This window comes from Asterias amurensis, chromosome 19 (assembly GCF_032118995.1).
Source record: "Asterias amurensis chromosome 19, ASM3211899v1".
Taxonomy (NCBI): domain Eukaryota; kingdom Metazoa; phylum Echinodermata; class Asteroidea; order Forcipulatida; family Asteriidae; genus Asterias; species Asterias amurensis.
Window position 1 is genome coordinate 396,663 of NC_092666.1, and position 19,317 is coordinate 415,979.

General features: G+C 37.9%; 1 protein-coding gene across 2 annotated transcripts in view; it reads right to left on the bottom strand.

Moving 5' to 3' along the window:
• The window catches only part of LOC139951715 (lysosomal alpha-glucosidase-like), a 232,474-nt gene that overhangs the window by 205,274 nt on the left and 7,883 nt on the right, over positions 1 to 19,317 (bottom strand). For both annotated transcript variants that reach the window (XM_071950765.1, XM_071950763.1), the window contains exons 3-4: positions 13,884 to 14,029; positions 4,896 to 5,061 (exon numbers count right to left, since the gene is read on the bottom strand). In XM_071950765.1, the coding sequence (XP_071806866.1) occupies positions 4,896 to 5,061; positions 13,884 to 14,029 (312 nt within the window). The remainder of the gene's footprint in view (positions 1 to 4,895; positions 5,062 to 13,883; positions 14,030 to 19,317) is intronic.

Sequence of the window (19,317 nt, forward strand, 5' to 3'; positions counted from 1 at the left end):
GCGAAATTTTAACGACAAACGACACAATTTCTGACCGCGTTCATGTTCACCCTGCTCTAGGAACAAACCTCCATACATCCCATATCTCTGGAACCCTATAAAACGATAAATTCATCCTTATTTCACTTATTAACTTATTTCACTTTCAGAAAGCATGTCAAGTTATTTTTAGGGTTTGTTACGTCCAGTTTGGGTCAATAGACAAACTCCTAAAAATGTACCCCATTCAGCCGCATGAGGTATCTTTTGTTAATATTATCTCCAGTAACCAACCCGACGGGCCGTACACTGCTCTAACCAATTTTGTGAATGAACTTATTCAAAAGGAAACTTAATGTCGTTTTGCTTAACAACTTTGACCAAATGCAAAGTTCTTTTTTACAGCTTCAAAACAGCCTTTGACGTACGTGTATAAGTTTCACAAACTTCTGTGATGGGTTAAACTTTGAAACTACAACACTATACCTCCATGAACAGACCGTATTCTAAAACAGTATTCATGTACTCATTTGAGTTTACTGGCAAAAGATAGTGTCCATAGATTAAAAACAACAAGATACGTTTTGCATCAATAGTGCAATTTCTGTATGGAGATTTTTGTAAGTCCGAGGTCGCCACCCACTTTCAACCTAAAGTGGTCCCACGGCGACCTCCTTCACCAAGCAACAGGTGGCCTGTCTCAAAACCAGACAACACACCACTCACAATACACTGACCAGAATGTAAGGAGCGGTTGGCTCTTTGTGTAAGGCCCCCCCCCCCCAACCCCAAAATGTTATTTAAAATTTTAAAGTTCCTTAGACACCTTCCAACCTATAGCCGGCCCTACCCAATGTTTCCAAATTATAAAGCTTCCGTTTGATCTCATCCTTGTCCATCATGATAATTCTCATGCCGTTTGGAAGTGAATGCTTTTTTTATAAATATTCTCAATTTAATCTTTTCAACAAATGAGTCACCTGTCAGAAGGATTTCTAGGAAGTCTGATAACAACATCGACCAGTGGTTGACACACGGTCGCTGCCCAAACTTTCTCCAATCAGATGACTTGTAAGTGGGAGTTTGGGTCAGGGTTTTGTAGAGTTGCAACCCGACGTCTGAAACCACACAAACGTATTGAATTCCACACACTTAACCGTGTTGATTTCCACAAGGATGCCATGCCACTGGACCTTCTAATTTCCAATCCAAGATGGCGCGGGTTACGCTTTTAATAGTATAGATGACTTTTGGGGAGCGCAGAAGGGCCCGTGCGTCACTGTTGAATGCACATGTAGTGTACAGCAAAAAAAAAAAAAAAATATGAAGGTCTTGTCTGAATGCCATGACCAAACTGTTTCATTAAAGGAACACATTGCCTTGGATCGGACGAGTTGGTCTTTGAAAAGTGTTTGTAACCGTTTGTTATAAGATGCATATGGGTAGAAAGTAGTGCTGGGCGAATAGTGAAATTTTGTTATTCGGATACCGCTGGCCAACTATCCGAAATTAACCGGATATTCGAATAGTTTTTTCGCCGCTAGAGGGTGCTATTAAAAAAAAATTAAAAATTAAAAAAAAATGATTTTTTTTTTCTTGCCGCTAGAGGGCGCTGTTCGTTTGTGAATGAGATCTTATGGGCGGATTGATATTAGTTTTAGACAGTGTCACTCGGTTCATTCATAAAAATGACCAGATCTAATTTAAAGATGGCGATTTGCTTTTTCTTTTGATCGTGATTGACTCTACGTGAAGGAAAACTTTTGTAATCTTTGAACAAATTACGTCAGAAATGTCATTGTTTTAACTCTTCACGGAGGTGAGCATAGTTTAATACTTAATTTATGCTGTTCGATGCTGTCTTAATAGAAGTTTCATAAGGATTCAGACAAATCATTCATATCAGTTGTCGCCCGACGTCCGCGGATATTCAGATATTAAAGAATATCCGGTTACTCGGTTGTAATTACAAAACTATCCAGTTTATAAATAGCTATTCGCGCCCTATGCGGATATCCGGTTAAGAAAAAAAAGGCATTCGCGGTTACGGATAGGAAAACCTATTCGCCATTAACCGGATATTCAAATAATTCGCCCAGGCCTAGTAGAAAAAAAATACAGGATTGAAATTGTGGGTGTTTAATAATCACATTTTAGTTATGAAACGATATTTAAAATAGGCCTACCTCTCAATTGCACCGCTTGCTTCAAAGGAGAAGAAATGGTCTAAGCAACCTTTTTCGCTGGCCATTTTGCTGTAGTAAATTTCTCTGTAGTGCATCTGACCATGGAGGTAGAAATTTCTACCTCCATGATCTGACTAAGTTGTGTTAACAGAGCTAATGGTCTGCGTTCAGACCATCAAGTATTTAACAGAACTTTGTCACTTTCTGCACTCTCTGTAACCGCAAAACCACAACAAACATTTACCGCCAATACGATCGCGCGCGCGCGTTTCCATGCATTTTTCATGTAATAGTCCACATACTGATATGAATAAAAGTTTTCCTTTTTAAGGCAGCATTTTATGCAGCCTTAAACGATTTATATATTAGGCCTATAAGAATATACTTTTCTCTGATTTCATATGGTGGGGCAAGGGTTCTGAGCGGGGGGGGGGGGGGGTGGTACCGCCCCCCCCTCTGGTTACGCCACTGTGGTGACGTCATCCGTTTTTGAGTTATGAACATTCAAAGTTTATTATTTCAAAAAATCATTACTTTTGATCTACATGAGGGATTCTTACAATCAATACATCATCGGAATTGTCATTCAAAACTCCCTCAGCGTCTCACAGACATGACCCCATTTTGACCTTTTCTTCTGGTTCAAAAGAGAGGTTGAAAATTTCAAAATTCATGTGTATAAAGAACTACGTAAATCCCCCATGGTATGTGCATAAACATTTTACACGTAGGCCTACACAGAGCAGTGCAGCAGAGTCACGCTTCAGTGATCATCCCAAGAGCGCGAAAAAGCTTTGTGTACAATAGTCTTCGTTCAAGGCATTTTCAACATACCTTTTTGGTTAGTCTCTTCTACAGTCATCAATCTTTCATAAGTTAGTGTTTCCTCAACCACACAAGCTATTTTGACAATCTATACATCATATGAAAGGGCTTTACGCACTTGTTTTATATCATCAACCTCTCCCCATTACTTGTACCAAGAAAGGTTTTATGCTAATAATTGTTTTGAGTAATTACCAATAGTGCCACTGCCTTTAAAACATCTAAAAAATATACTTTTAGTAGATGTCTGTGTCAGAGTTTATGATAAATGTTTCATTATGGTATACATAGTTTCCTTCTTAATTAGCAACATATCTGTGGACGCTTAGATTGATGAAGTCATCAAGTGTCACTAGGTATGCTTTAAAGGTGCACTTTTCAAAGTTGTGCGTCTGCCAAACCGAAAGCTTGACCGAGGTGAAACTTGGTGCATTGTTAGTCAAGTACAATACCTGCTTGAGATTGTAGTGACGTCATAATGACGTCATCTTGTTGTTTTTGTTGAAAATTGTTGTAAATTTGGCCATATCTTGAGAACATAATAATAAAATAACAATAATAACCGTATTTATAACGCGCCTTTTGCCAAAGGATACACAGCGCCAGGTATTATTACTGCAAGGAGTGGGGCGAATTTTGAGATACAAGACCTAATCCTTAAAGGAACACGCTGCCTGGGATTGGACCAGTTGGTCTATAAAAAGCGTTTGTAACCGTTTGTTATAAAATGCATTGATTGGAAAGATGTTTTAAAAGTAGAAAACAATAATCCACACAAATTTGCCTCGAAATGGCGTGGTTTTCCTTTTACTTTGAGAACTAACATGGTCGGCCATTTATGGCCATAAATGGCCGACCGTACCAGTCGACGAGGTAAAAGGAAAACCGTGCAATTTCAAGGCATGTTTGTGTGAATCATTGTATCCTACTTTTACAACGTCTTTCTAACCATATGAATTTTATAACAAACGGTTGCAAACGCTTTTCAAAGACCAACTCGACCGATCCAAGGCAACATGTTCTTTTAAGCACCATGTAATGGTTTACAAGGTGCTGTGGCGCAAGATGCTGCCAATCCAGCCAGGAACACCGGGGCGACCCCTTCTCTTTTCGATAAGTGCACTGGGTTCTTTTACGCGTTTACACAACACATGGGACCAACGGCTTTACGTCCCATCCAAAGGACGAAGCAATGGTTATGTGTCTTGCTTAAGGACACAAGTGTCACTGCTGGGGATTCGAACCCACACTCTGCTGATCAGAAACACCAGAGTTTGAATTCGGTGCTCTTAACCGCTCGGCTACGACACTTCCAAAGCAACTACAACACATACAATTGTTACTTTTTCACCATGCTTGTACTCCCGGAAGCCGAACACCTGGTTTTTGTAGTTGACAAAAACTCAATGTCTAGTTATGCTCTACTCTTACACGAGATGTAGAGAAATCTTTCTGAACGTACTAAAAAAGTGAGGGGTCAAGGAAAGTGTACAGTCTCCATAGTCTGAGATCCGGCGGGGATCTCACCTTGCCAAAAATGGCGTTCCAGAAAATTTAATCATGAAACATTGAAGATGGAAGACCACAGCCGCAAAAAAATAGATTAAAATGTGAAATATGATCTAGAGCAACGACTTTCAGTATCCAAAACAATGCTGTCCTAATTTAGAAACGACTTGGACAATACTGTTTACCGAAAGTGTATATTGGCTTTAAACGCTGAGCAAAACATCCTTTCAAAAGTCACACGTAAACACACAAACGATCTCAACATATTTGAGGTTTCAAGTTTGATTATAATTGAGTTACTGAACATAAAGTCAAAACATGCCCAGCACCATTCAGAGACATGCAAGTATTTACAATTTAAATTAAATGGTTCTCTATGCAATTTATATGGCTCACCTTTGGAGGTTGGTCCCTGGCCCACATTGAATATGTTTTCCAATCGGATGACAATCTAAAACGACCTCTGTGTTCTCCAAGACCATAGATGAATTGTGTTGAAAGGCTGGTTGATATCTGGAGGAACTGATCCGAAAAGATGAGTGTACTTACAGAACTGTTAAATCTGTGAGGTTAAAGCAAACATTGCAATCATGAATCTTTCAAAAGTGTAAAATTAGTCATTCTTTCAGAGCAAGGGGTAAAAATATGTTTTATTTTCTCTATAACTTGATATTGATTCATTTTAGTAAAATGTGTTCATTGTAAAATGCAATGAAAGTTGCACAATAGACACATTTAATCTATAACAAGAGAGTGGGTTGTAATAATAATAATAATAATAATAACAACGAGGTCTTATAGAGCGCCAAATCCGCAAAAGTATTCAGGGCGCTATTACAGAGAAAATTCTAACAAAAATAACAAAGTACAGATTAAATACAAAAGAATGGATCTATTGACATGAGGTGTGTTTTGAGTAAGTGAATGGAGAGTATTTTGTTGTTAAGGTGACCACACAAGCAGCAGTGTTTTGTATGCGTTGAAGGCGGGATAGCTGAAAAACTGGAAGCCCAAACAAAAGAGAATTTCCCATATCAAGGCGAGATGTAACAAAGGAGTGGACAATCTTTTCTGTGGAAGCACAATCAAGATGTTTTCGGATCCTTCCTATGTTGCGGATGTGAAATGAAGCAGAACGAACTGTGTTAGAAATGTGGTTCTTGAACGTCATCGATGAATCAAAGATGACACCCAGATTGCAAACTTGGCTGACTGGTTTGATGTGAGAATCCCCAACAGTACATGTAATAAAGGGAATAGAGATCTTTGAAAGTTGCTGTGGAGAACCAATCAACATGAACTCGGTCTTACTGTCATTAATTTTCAGGAAGTTGACGTTCATTCAGTGACGAATTTCACGAACACAAGCCTCAATGCGATTGATGCAGGACTGGGTATGTTGTTGTGAGGGATTAAAAGACACATATTTGTGTGTCATCAGCGTAAGTGTGATATTGAAGGTTGTGACGCTGAATGATTTCTTGAAGAGGGAATGTGTATATTAGAGAACAACTGCGGGCTGAGAACAGAACCCTGAGGAACAAAGAAATCAAGTTGGACAGATTCTGAGGCAGACAAGAGCAAAGGATAGAGTGGTCTACGGTGTCAAAAGCTGCGCTCAAATCAAGGAAAATGAGAGCTGTAATTTTTTGTTGATCAAGACCAGAAAGAATGTCTTTGTGAACTCGTATTAAGGCAGTTTCGGTGCTGTGATTTGGTCTGTAGGCAGATTGAAATGAATCAGTGAGATTATTGACCCGCATAAATACCTGTAATCTAGATGACACTATTCGTTCAATACTTTTACCTAGAAAACTCAGATTGGAAATGGATCTGTAAATGCTGAAAACTTCCTTATCTAAGCTACTTTTCTTAAAGAGAGGGCGAATGTAAGAGGTTTTAAGGCAAGTGGGGAAAACACCGGTATTGAGAAATTTGTTGACAATATGAGTAATTAAAGGAACTAGAACATCACAGCAATCCTTAATAAGAAAGTGGGAACTGGGTCAAGCTCACAGGATTTGGATGGAGATTTGGCAAGCAATTTCTTGATTTCTGTCAGTTGATTGTCTTGCAGGAACTCAACTGCTGTTTTTTGCCTTGGACCATGTGATCTACTCACGGAGGTTGCCTGCTGTCTGCATCAGAGATGAACTCCTTGCTCTATCAATGATGAGTTTGAGAAGTTTTTTACTTTGTCCTTTCCAAGACCACTAACAATTAATTCTCTGTGATCCCTATGATCAAGCTCATGAGTAGAAGAACAAGATTGTGAAAGATTCAGGTGGAGCGTTTGGGCTCCTAGAAAACCTGTTGTTTTTATGAGTGATAGATGCTTTCATGACGAGACACTTGCTGCTGAAGCAACTTCAAAAAAATGTTGTGCCTTCTCGAAAATGTGAGAGATATCCCAGTGATAGAAAGTTGAATATCTAAGAAATTACATTTTCAAAAACAAAATCACGTTTGGTACTATTAATATGTCCAACTACTTTTAAGTCACATATGGCAACCACCCTGAGCTTTTAATGACTCCCAGGACTCAAGAAAAATGAAATTTTTTCATATTTGGCAGCCATTCTAAAATTTTCTGATTTACATTAAAAAAATTAAAAATTACGGAGGGCACCTCAGCTAATATTAATTGATAGACCCTCAGGAAGCCCTGTGCCGAAATGGTGCTTTTGTCCGCCGTGTAACGGTAATTTGGCTAAGACACCTGACTATTTACAGACAACCAAGCACACAAACAAACAAACAAACAAGTGACAAAAAAACAAAAACAAAAACACAAACAAACTAGACATTATTACAAACATGAAGCTGTTCCGTGTTGTTTCGCTTGGATTTTGTGCTTCATTGCCCAAGGAATCTGTAACTGAAAAAAAGGTTTCAAAAAAGTTGTGTAGCTCCTGATATAAGGTCACACTTCCCGGTTGACCCGTAAGTAAAGGTCAACATGGGCCCACAGCTACCAAAGACTAATCTGCAATGCCAAGGAGTCTATAACTGAACAAGTAAAAAAATCGGTTGTGTAGATCTTAATATATAGTCCCACTTCCGGTTGGCGTATTTTTTTTTTTCTAGGACGAACGTGGGCAATTAACATCAAATGGGCGTGTTTTTGCCCGAAAAACACTCTCGCGCATGCACGACTTTAGTGATGACCGCAAGGGACTTTGGGCCACTGGTGGTGGTATGTGGAATGAAAATAGTTGTGGTAAATAAATGGGGACCACACAACCTGCCTATCTTCTACTATCACTTCACACAATGGTGTACGGGTTGTGATGAACCAGTCTACCTCCTATTTTTTCCTCCATGGTCTAACCATGGAGATATACCATCCATGGTCTATTTTTAAACTGGGCACATTTGGTAATTATTGTCGAACACCAGTATTTTCACTTGATTTTGTAATTATTGTCAAAGACCAGTATTTTCACTTGATGTATCTCAACATGCATAAGATAACAAACCTCTGGAAAATAAAAACATTATTTTTGTTGCACAAGTTTGTGTGCTCCAGATGCATAAGTGATGTTTGTAATGCAGTGTACTATTAAATTTCATCAAAAAACATTAGGGACCACAACCGTTCATTATGTCCGTCAGTCTATTTTTATAATTGCCCTCCCTCCCCCTCCCAACCATATATCCAAACATATTTTATCGGGCAATCAAGACTTGGCAATGAAAGCAAGCGCGACGCATTTTATGGACAAAAGGTGAGTTGTACAAAATACGCAGTTTTACATGGTACATGGTATTAAATATACATGTACATTGTACATGTAACATGTGTACGTGTATCGTGTATGTGTACATGTTTAATATGCGTGAGTGTATTAATTTTCCACAACTATTATTACGTCAAAGTACGCATGTGCATAGGAAAATGTATACTTAACTACGCCCATTTATGTAAATTGCCCACGTTCGTCCTAGGAAAAAAAAATACGCTTCCAGTTGACCCAGAAGTAGAGATCAACATGGGGTCACAGTTTTCCAAAGCTAATATTTATTGCCTAAGAGTCTATAACTGAAGTTTGAACATTGGCTTTGTACTTTTTGAGATATGGGCTCACTTCCGGTTGACCCGGAAATAAAGGTCCACATGGGGTCAAGTTGTTTCAAACTAATCTTGAATGCTCAAGGAGTCTATAACTGAACAAAAATTGATAATCTGTTGTATAGTACTTGAGATATGGTCCCACTTCCAGTTGATCAGGAAGTAGGGGTCAACTTGAGGTCACAGTTTGTTCAAATTAATCTCCAACCCCCAAGGAGTCTTTAACAACAAACAGTTGAAAAATCGGCCGTGAAGTTCTTGAGATATGGTGCTGCAATGATTTTCTAATTTAATATGCTAATGAGGGTCACGTGGTTAGTTAATTGCGAATTAAATCATTTTTTTTTAAACAATGAAAAAAACATGACATCGTCTTAGAATCTCCTCAATAAAGTCCTCAGTCCATACATGTACACAATGTATCGCAATAACCACAGAGAAGATTTAACATTGTAATAAAAGTGACTGCACCTAGTTTATGAAGTACTACGTTGTACCCATGACGTCAAGCAAGATTTTAATTTATTAATTAATTTTAGACGTACATGTACCTTGATTGCTTTTATGGACTGAAACAAATCTTATTAGAATCAGTATATTTTTCAACACATAATATGATATTTAGGAAACTAACAGACAAATTATGTTGAGTTATTATGTTTTTGACCAGTTAAAAGCTTATATTTGAAGAGCCATTGTGTTTGTGCACAGACACAAAACGTGCAATACATGCATTATGGTGACCTTGTCCAGAATTTTATGTCAGAAATCACATTAACAGGACCTGACTAGATAGCTGAAACAATTTTCAAGATCGGCGGTGTACTTTTTGAGTTATGGTGTTAACAAGGTTTGCTCATTAAGTATTCATGCTTAATTCAGGCTTATTAATTAAAAAAATTAACTTTTTTATGATAGGAATTAAGCTTATGTTCTAAGCTTCAATTCGGTACAATAATCTCACTCTTTCGTATTATGGTTTAGGAGATTAAGCTGCTACAAAAAACGTGTACAAACGCTATGGTATGTATGGGATTAAGGGAGAAACAAAGAATAATAATAATAATAAAAATAATTAGACATTAGGTGTTTGTGAACAAACACAAATCTGTTCCGTGTTCTTTTGCTTTGAATAAGTGCTAAAAAGACCAAGGAGTCTGTAACTGAAAAAAAAAATTGAAAATCGGTTGTGTAGTACATGTAGATATGGTCCCACTTCCGGTTGACCCGGAAGTAAAGGTCAACATGGGGTCACGGCTAGCCAATGCGAATGTCCAATGTCAAAGGAGTTAATAACCCAAAATTGAAAATCGGTTGTGTAGTTCTTGAAATAAGGTCCCACTTCCGGTTGACCCGTAAGAAGAGGTCAAAATGGGGTCACGGTTTTTCCCCAACAAAATTTAATGCCTAAGAGGTTCATAACTGAAGAAAAAATTTAAATCGGTTGTGTAACTCTTGAGATATGGTCCCACTTCCGGTTGACCCGAAAGTAGAGGTCAAATCGGGGTCACGGTTACCCAATGCAAATCTATCATGCCTAAGGAGTCTATTACTGAAAAAAACTTTGAATTCGGCCGTTCACTTCTTGAGATATAGTGCTGCAATGAAAAACTCATTAAAGCTTCTAATTACCATAAATTATCACGTGATGACGTCACAGTTTTAAAATTGTGTTTTTCGTACTAACAAATTTCATAAGGTACACGATGGTATGTAACTTACCCCAATCCAATGCCTTTTACAACAACAAAAAACATTAGAACGTGCATTCGTTTTAACGAAAATCCTGAACCATCGTAGGATTTTCAAGGAAGAAGAAGAATCCAATTTTAAAGGAAGAAGAAGAATCCAATGTAGGCCTATTGGTTGTGTACAAATCCAATGGAGTATGTACAAAGTAATGGACCCAGAACGCAGTTAGAAAACACATAAAAAAGATGCCAACATCAGGACAGCGTCATAGACTCCCCTCAAGTAAGTCCTCAACTCAAACAGGTCCACACGGTATTGCAACACACATAAAGAAAGTGTACAGCCCCATGAAATCGACTGCACCCAGTTAAGTGACTACGTACATCCAAAAGTACTACGTTGTACCCATGACGCCAAGATTTTGACCATTTAAAATGTGGACATTTGAAGAGCCGTTGTGTGTTTGTCCACAGACAAAAAAATCGGCCTTAAAGTTCTTGAGATATGATGCTGCAAAGATTTCCTAATTAAATATGCAAATGGGGGTCAAGTGGTTAATTGATACAGAGTTTTAATATGTTTTACGATAGGAATTAAGCTTTCGCTTTATTAAGCTTCCATTTGATATGTTATACGTGTTTAAAAACACATAATTTTGTCTGATATTCCTTTCCTACTCGTGCCGATAGGGGGCGCTCTTATGAGCCATTTAAATTTGCACAATTCCTGCACAATGTGTGTATCTGACTCTGTACATGCATTTGTATAGTGTACGTCGTGTACTGGCATACAATGTCAAGCTACTTCCCCTCATATAGGCCCCCGATAGAACACGGCCCAGTTTTATGGCTCTGTTTCAACCAAACACTGCCCATACAATTTTAACCACCATTCTCCGCTTTCTGGCAAGCTCTGAAATATCTGTGCAAGTTCGAAGCAAAAATTACGATGAGTTTACCCGCGCACAAGCAAAAGTATCCCAGCTGCCAATCTGTGAAATATGCTTTATGTAAGCGCATCCACGCTTCTGAAGTGTCTCATTTCTTTGCTTACGCAGTGAAGCAGAGTCAAATTGGACCAGTCTCACAAGATTTGCCCTCATGTACATGTAGTTACGATTTTTTTTACTTTTTAAGTGTTGGCCTTACCAAACCTACAGGGCAAAATTTCATGGTTCTGATAACCACCAAACTCTGCGCTTACGATCACCATTTTCCGCCTACTGTGCATGCGCGTAATATAATGTGCGCGCTTGGAAGCACACAAACAAAAGAAATCCCTGCTAAGCAGTCTTTTTTCCGCTTGACGTAAGCGCAGAATTCACTGCTTCTGCTAAGCACTGAATCTTTGCTTCCAGAGCAGAGCATGACATTGGGCCTATTCGCACAAGATTTTTCATTAAGCTTGCAAGTTCCCATAATGATAGGCCTAGGTGACTAGTGAAATTATCTACTCGACTAGTCGCACCTCAAACCCAACTACGATGTCGAGGTAAATTACGGATTCTCAAGGTTTGTGCCGCAATGTGCCGCAAGCGCAATATTAATTATGTTGTGAATAGTAGTAAGCAACACAGCTGGTTCACCAAACAGGTAGTCGGGACAATTTTTTGTAGTCAGTGTGTGGGCACATTTATTAAAGAAAAAACAGTAGTCGCGACTCGAATAATAGTTAGTAGTCGCGACTTTACTATAAAGCACACTAGTCGCCCCAGCCTCTTTTTGCACAAGTAAAGCATGGTTCGGGTTATCCTGCGAATGCAAATCAAATTTGAAGTCACTGTTTTCGCAGTGAAAGTTTCGCAGGAGTTGAACACAATTAGTCAACTGTAGCAAATTATTTGTTGCGAATTGTTAAGCACAAGAACACATTCCCCTCTAAGCTGTTAAATACGCTTAGCGTAAGCACAATTCCCTGATTATGTAAGCACTGCAATTCTTTCCTTTAAAGCCATTGGCCTAGGACCAAACTACATAAAGCTTCTAAAACACAAAAAGCAGTAACACAGCAAATTATGCCTAAGGTAACCAGACACAATACCATGGCTCATGTACAAGTTGAGAATTATCCAGGTATTCTTTTCAATATTGCAATTTTTTAAAGGTTCCCCTCTAAGCATAAATACGCTTAGCGTTAGCACAACTCCTTGATTATGTAAGTGCTGCGATTCTTTCCTTTAAAAGCCATTGACCCAGGACCAAACTACATATAGCTTTTTAAACACAGAAAGCAGCTTTACACAGCAAATACCATGCCTCATACAAGTTGTGAATCCAGGTATTCTGCTAAATTTCTGCAATTATTTATAGCAAAATGTACGCCTATTTATTATAAGCAGCTCTATAAAATTGAGCCACTCAACCACTAGAGAAATGCAGCATAATAAAATCTCTGCTTTTGTATTCCTGTCAAAGAGTTTTTATTTGTCATGGTCTAATTTCCGAAAGTCAAGCGAATTTATGGAATTAGTTTAGGCAAATGGTCCCCGAGCAAACAAGGTGACTTTACCCGTAAATCATCCAAAATCGCCTGAAATCATCCAAAATCGCCTGAAACGAAACCGCGTAGTGGAAATCACGGAAGAAACTCTATCATCGTCGGCAGTGATTTCTTACTAATTTAGCATTGGACATGTTGGATTTCTTGCGGAAAAATATATTAACTTGAAAGGTTTAAAAAAAATTGTAAACATTTTGGTGTCAAGCATAAATGCTGCAAAGTATGTAATGCAAATTGGACAGCAAAATTGCAATCCACTTTATAAAAACTTTATAGCGAATCATCCAAATTGCATCGCAAATTGCGATGTGATCTAGGCCTGGGCGAATTATTCGAATATCCGGTTAATGGCAAATAGGTTTTCCTATCCGTAACCGCGAATGCCTTTTTTTTCTTAACCGGATATCCGCATAGGGCGCGAATAAACCGGATAGTTCTGCAACTTCGTAAGACAAGGGTGTTTTTTCTTCTATTATTACCTCGCAACTTCGATGACTAATTGAGCTCAAATCTTCACAGGTTTTTGTTATTTTGTGCAAATGTTGAGACACCAAGTTTAAAGATTGGTCTTGGATAGTTATCAAAAGGTGTCAAGTGTCTTTAAAGGAAGAGAAAGGGAGTTGTCCAGGAAGCAATTGAAGAGTTCTTACACATTCAGCTGTGTCGGAGATGTTCTCCCAACCCAAGTAGAAAGATACCCTGCCATGCTCTGCCCCAAAAGTGCAACAGACAAATCAGCTACCAATCAGGCGGTAGCTCTCCACCCAAACGAGCCTGCATCTTTGGCCCGGGACTGCTCGTACATTGTAGTATTCCTCGGGTCGGAGGTACAACTTGGGTTCGGGATAAGGGAAACCTTCACCCCAGCGGTTGGACTTCTCCTTGGACTTCCAAACTTGAACGAGTCTCGCATGAAACCAACCACACTATCAACAGCTCTCTATCGCTCGTTACCAAGTACATTTTTTTGCAATTATTTTGAGTAATTATCAATAGTGTCCAGTGCCTTTAAGTTAGTTTATAGTAGGAATAGCTTCGTCTTCATCATCCGTGGAATTTTTTGTTGAATTTAGGAACATTACAACTTAATCTAGAAAGTCTTGACAACTAATTTTACTCACAAAACTGTGCTATCTTTTGCACGTGTAACCAGTATTCCCAGGGGAGACTTGGAGAACTGCACATTATACTCTGTCAAAGGAGCTCTCTTTGCAACTTTAGGTGTAGTGATTGGCACCTCATACCGCTTGACCTTGGGATCATAAATCTGAAAAGATCAAAAAATTGTATGTTACTATAGTTACACTCGCAAAAATGTCACCTTCTGCAGCCTTTCGGGAGGCTGTTAGGTGAATGATCGAAGTTATCGGTTGATTGATTCATAAAATTAAATTCATAAATACATCTGACAGTTTCGCTATTCCTATTGGTGGAGAGCGCGTCACGTGGGTTTTTATAAACCTTTATGTATGACCAGTAAAAAGTGTTCAAACATGGGCGTGACATGCGAGCTTGCACCTATGCTTATAAGACAGCTTCTTCATTTCTATTGGTCGAGAGCAACAGTTGTGCCATATCCCGTGGTACGCACGAAGCGCACAGCATTCCCTTATATGGAGTTGTTTACCCGAGGGCGGCGGGGGGCTTTACCATTTCATAACTGGAGGGGTGTTGTGTTGAAAGAAATCATTTAACAATTACAATTTGTGCATTTATTTTACTTTTTTACCAAAAAGTTTTGATTTTTTTTTTTTTTCGACCGAAAAGGTATTTATGAATGGGAATCAAAGTGTGTTGAATCGGTTTTCAACTAGTGGTTTAAACCCGCCGAGGCCTGGTTCTTGATAATTTACCTCACATTGATTCCCTTAATAATAATGGAAGTGTTGTATTTTCTATAGGACATAAAGAAACACACGCAAGACATGTTGGTAGGAAATAATGTTGATCATAAAGTTAGTTATGTATATTTTTTTAGCTGTGAGAAATCGGTTGTAATCTTTGGTAGACATTTTCACAATCACTGTCAATTTCCTGAAAACAAAACATTTAAGGCAAAAAATGTGGAATATGCGGGCCAAGTTTGCACATCGACCAATTGCCGCTTGCTGAAGGGCGACATAACGTGGTACCCTACCACTGATCTGTTGTGCCATTTAATATTGACGTTAAATCCATAATGAACGGGCCATGTGCGTATTTGACCCAAGTGGGAGTTTCTCCAACACGAACAATACTTACATGTAGGATATCCATTCATAAACCTGAATGGCAAGCCGATATTTTTGTATTTTTTGTATTTGCACACATTTATTTCATTGCTGCCCTACATGTACACTTACACACTTTACAAAGTTTGATAATTATACTCAAATTACCAGAGTAGTTTACAGTATGACTTAGTGTCTGTTTTCCACGCATAGCGTGCCTTGACAAACATTAAACCAAAATTATCCTAATTATAATAATTTTCACAATTTTACACCAAAATTGAGTTGAGCCTGCCGAACTGGCTGCTGGGCTAGTTTATTCAACTGATTTTTACATTTTTCAGTACTTTTACTCATTACATTGTATTACATCCTTTTTGTCATTCTCTGATACTCAGTATACCACACATACATTTACAATGCAAATGACATTCTTATTGTCTGCGTGCCATTGCACACATGGCCCTTCAGGCTGCTCCATGTGGAACTTTTCCCACTTACTGTGCCCAGGGTTAAAAACCAGAGATAAAACTCTTTGAGCTAAAAGACTCTGGAAAACCTTGTGGCCTACTATCTGTCACAAATTTAGCGAAACAAATAAATAAATCTACACTTCACGTTATTTTCCGAAAGCTTAAAACTTAGGCTTAATTTTGTTACAAATTTAGCTAAATGGAAATAATTTTAATGCAAATAATTCTAGAAGTAATTAAATATATCCCTGTTAAAGTAACTCTAATTGCATTATGGTAATGACATTCAGATCCTTTGTCTTTTTTCTCTTGTCACCGAATATAAACGTTTTCGTCTTTCAACTTTAAGGGCCATGAATAATTTTGTCCCCTAAAATTAAGCTATAAAACAACTTAGATTTAGGGTTTGTAATAACTTATGAAAACCGTTCCAATCTTTGTGTGGTTTGTATCACCTTATTAAATTTCTTATAATACAAACATGTATTCCCTCAATTTAAAATTAACCCGTCCCAGCAGAACGGTGTTCGCGGGCTAGAATGATCCCAAACCCATTCTCTTTGTTGTGGCGCCTTCAGGAATGCGCCACACCTTGGGCTACTTTCTTAGCCCAACTTGGGCTTTGCATACCAAATTCTTTGCAAGCGTACGCGCTTGCTAGTGACCAACAGACAATATTTTCCTGCTATACGCTGTAACGCAGGAAAATACATATCTTAGGATATGAAAGTTTACAATGATTTTTAGGAAGCTTAAAGCATGCTTAAAGGCAGTGGACACTATTGGTAATTGTCAAAGACTAGCCTTCACAGTTGGTGTATCTCAACATATGCATAAAATAACAAACCTGTGAAAATTTGAGCTCAATCGGTCATCAAAGTTGCGAGATAATAATGAAAGAAGAAAACACCCTTGTCACACGAAGTTCTAAACTTGAGGTCTCAAAATCAAATTCATGGAAAACTATTTCTTTCTCCAAAACTATGGCACTTCAGAGGGAGCTGTTTCTCACAATGTTTTATACCACTAACCTCTCCCCATTACTTGTCACCAAGAAAGGTTGTATGCTAATAATTATTTTGAGTAATTACCAATAGTGTCCACTGCCTTTAAAGTAGGACAACAATTAGGTTAGGGTGAAGCAGAGGCTTTTGTGCCTTAACCTATGGACAGACAAACAACATAAAATACTATACAGAAGAAAGAAAACACAAGACAGACTAGACAAACAGAATACATGACAGAGGCTAATATACGATGGTGAGTAAGTTAACAATTATATACTTCAAATCTACGAATAAGCATCAAGAAGTTTTTTTTTCTTTTTTTTCTTGTGAAGGCAGAAAGAGTAATTGAACATTTAATTGAGTAACTCAAGTTATTCCACAACATAATGCCACGTTGAACAAGACTATTTTGGTATAATGTTGTTCTCTGGCGGGAAACGAACAGGTATTTCTTGGCAGTGCTACAAGTATAGTGAGAATGGATGTTTGAAGTTAGTGTGAAAAGTGAATTAATGCAACTTGGCACTGCGTTATTCATAGCTTTATACATAAATTTACCCCAATGTAGTTGATAAAGGTCAATAATTTGTAGTAATCTAAGATTACAAAATAATGGAGCCGTATGTACAATGTACATGTTCTGTACTGTACCTTTTAGTACAGTAAGCAGGGGAACAGAAGCTACGTTTTGTATCATGTAGAACTTTGGTACAAAGTTTTAAAACATCACTTGATTATCGTGTCAGACCCTGTTGCAGTCGTCCTCCGTGCGCGTTACGTCCGGCGCTCACACAGTATGCAGGGTTCGAATTTAGCAGAAACCCGGACGCCAAATGCAAAACCAAAGTCAAGACAAGCAATGACGATACAACATTTCCAGATCAACTGAATTACTTGTCTACATGTACACGCTTTAATCGTCCAAAGGATCATTAACAAGATATGAGTGAAATGCACCTCCCCATTTGAAATAACACTCAAAGCCACTCGTCGCGTGCTACATGTACGTCAGCTAAAAATAAACAAGGCATCTGGACCAGACGTGCCACCCCACGACTTCTCAGATCTTGAAATGACTTTTATGCAAAATTTGATGTAAATTATTCATTGGTCATTGAAAACTTGCCATGTGAGACCCTTTCCAGTTTGCTTACAAGGCAGTTGACGATGCAGTATCATGGTCTTTATTCAAAGCATCTCAGATCCTTGATAAGGACGTCCCTAATTATTGCAGGGTTTTATATAATGGGTTATACATACATGTAGTTCAGCGTTAAACAACATATCTCCTTTTAAGTTGCATAACAAACTTATAACTTTGAATTTTAATCAATCTTTGTGTCGTTAGATTTTAGATGTTTTATCACAGAGGAATAGATTTGGACAATTTTTTTAAGTCCTAAGAACAGGAGGGCCACAAGGATGTATTTTATCACCGTTGCTGTACTCATTGCTTACACATGATTGTGAAGTAAATTCTGTTTATAATTTTATGGTAAAATATGCTGACGACACTACATTAGGTGGAAGATTCCATGCATCGTGATGAAATAATAATTTAGTTCAATGGTGACAAGACAACAACTTAGAATTAAATGTTCAAAAGACTAATATTGTAGACTTTAGAAGAAATGCAGACAAAGTTAAGCCGTTGAATATTAATGGATTTGAAGTGGAAATTGATGATTCTTTTAAGTATCTAGGAGTGAACATATCAAAGGGTGACTCATGTTGATTCCGTTGTTAGGAAGGCCTAGCAACGGTTGTTCTTTCTTAGAAGATTAAGGCATTTTCGTGTCAGCTAAGACTTCAGGCAGTTGTAGAGAGTGTTTTGACACTCTCCATCACTGTCTGGTTTGGCAACATCACGACAGATGACCAAAAACGCCTCAATCGTTTAGTCAGCACTGCTAGTTTTATTATTGGTTGTTAGCTTCCTGCTTTGGATAAGCGTTTTGCCGTACAGGTTTGAGATCTATTATTTCGGATGAATTTCACCCTGTGAATAGTTTGTTTGAATTAATGAGATCAGGTAAGCGATATAGAGTGATCAGAGCCTACTCCAACCGTACTCGCAATAGTTTTTATCCCAGTGCAATAAGATTACTTAATTATTAATAATTTTTATTGTTTACCAGGTTTTCAATTTGTTACTGTTGTCTTTTTGAATAATGTCATATATCGTTAATTTGTTATTGTATGCCTTTGTTTTTTGTGGTTTAAGGTTTTTCTGTACTTTTTAGGTAATTAAAAATATTTTTAGACTCGCAAGCCTAAATTTCACTGTGCATGTGTGACAATAAAACAACTGAATTTAATTGAATATAGTCTTCTTTGCAGTACACGTTCACGGATGGAGTAAATAATTGCTGCACATTAAGCATTACACCTGCAGATTCTGTACAACACACAGCCTTGGAGAAAATCTATTAACATGGACAACTTTTGCCGACAGAGGGCGTTACGTGGCAAAGCTCATTGAGTTATTCCTAAATAGTCAAAACATGTTCAAATAACAGATTCTCAAACCACAAATTCATTAAAATGGTTGTACATGGAAAGGGGAAATTTAGGGCAGAAATTAAAAGATAAAATTGTTAAAAATGCAAAAAAAAAGGGTCACATACATGTAGTTTTTGGGGGCTATTTACATTTTTAAAATGTTACGTATCAATACATGCAGACTAGTGAGTATCCAAAGAAGCCAATAGAGAAGCTCTGCTTGACATTATAGAGAAGCTCTGCTTGACATTATGCACAATCGTTAAAAATATTAAACAATTTGTTAAAAAGCTTTACAATAGAAAATACATAGTGAACATTATGATAACAAATCTCAAAAACAAAGGCCTGGCAGAGATGTAC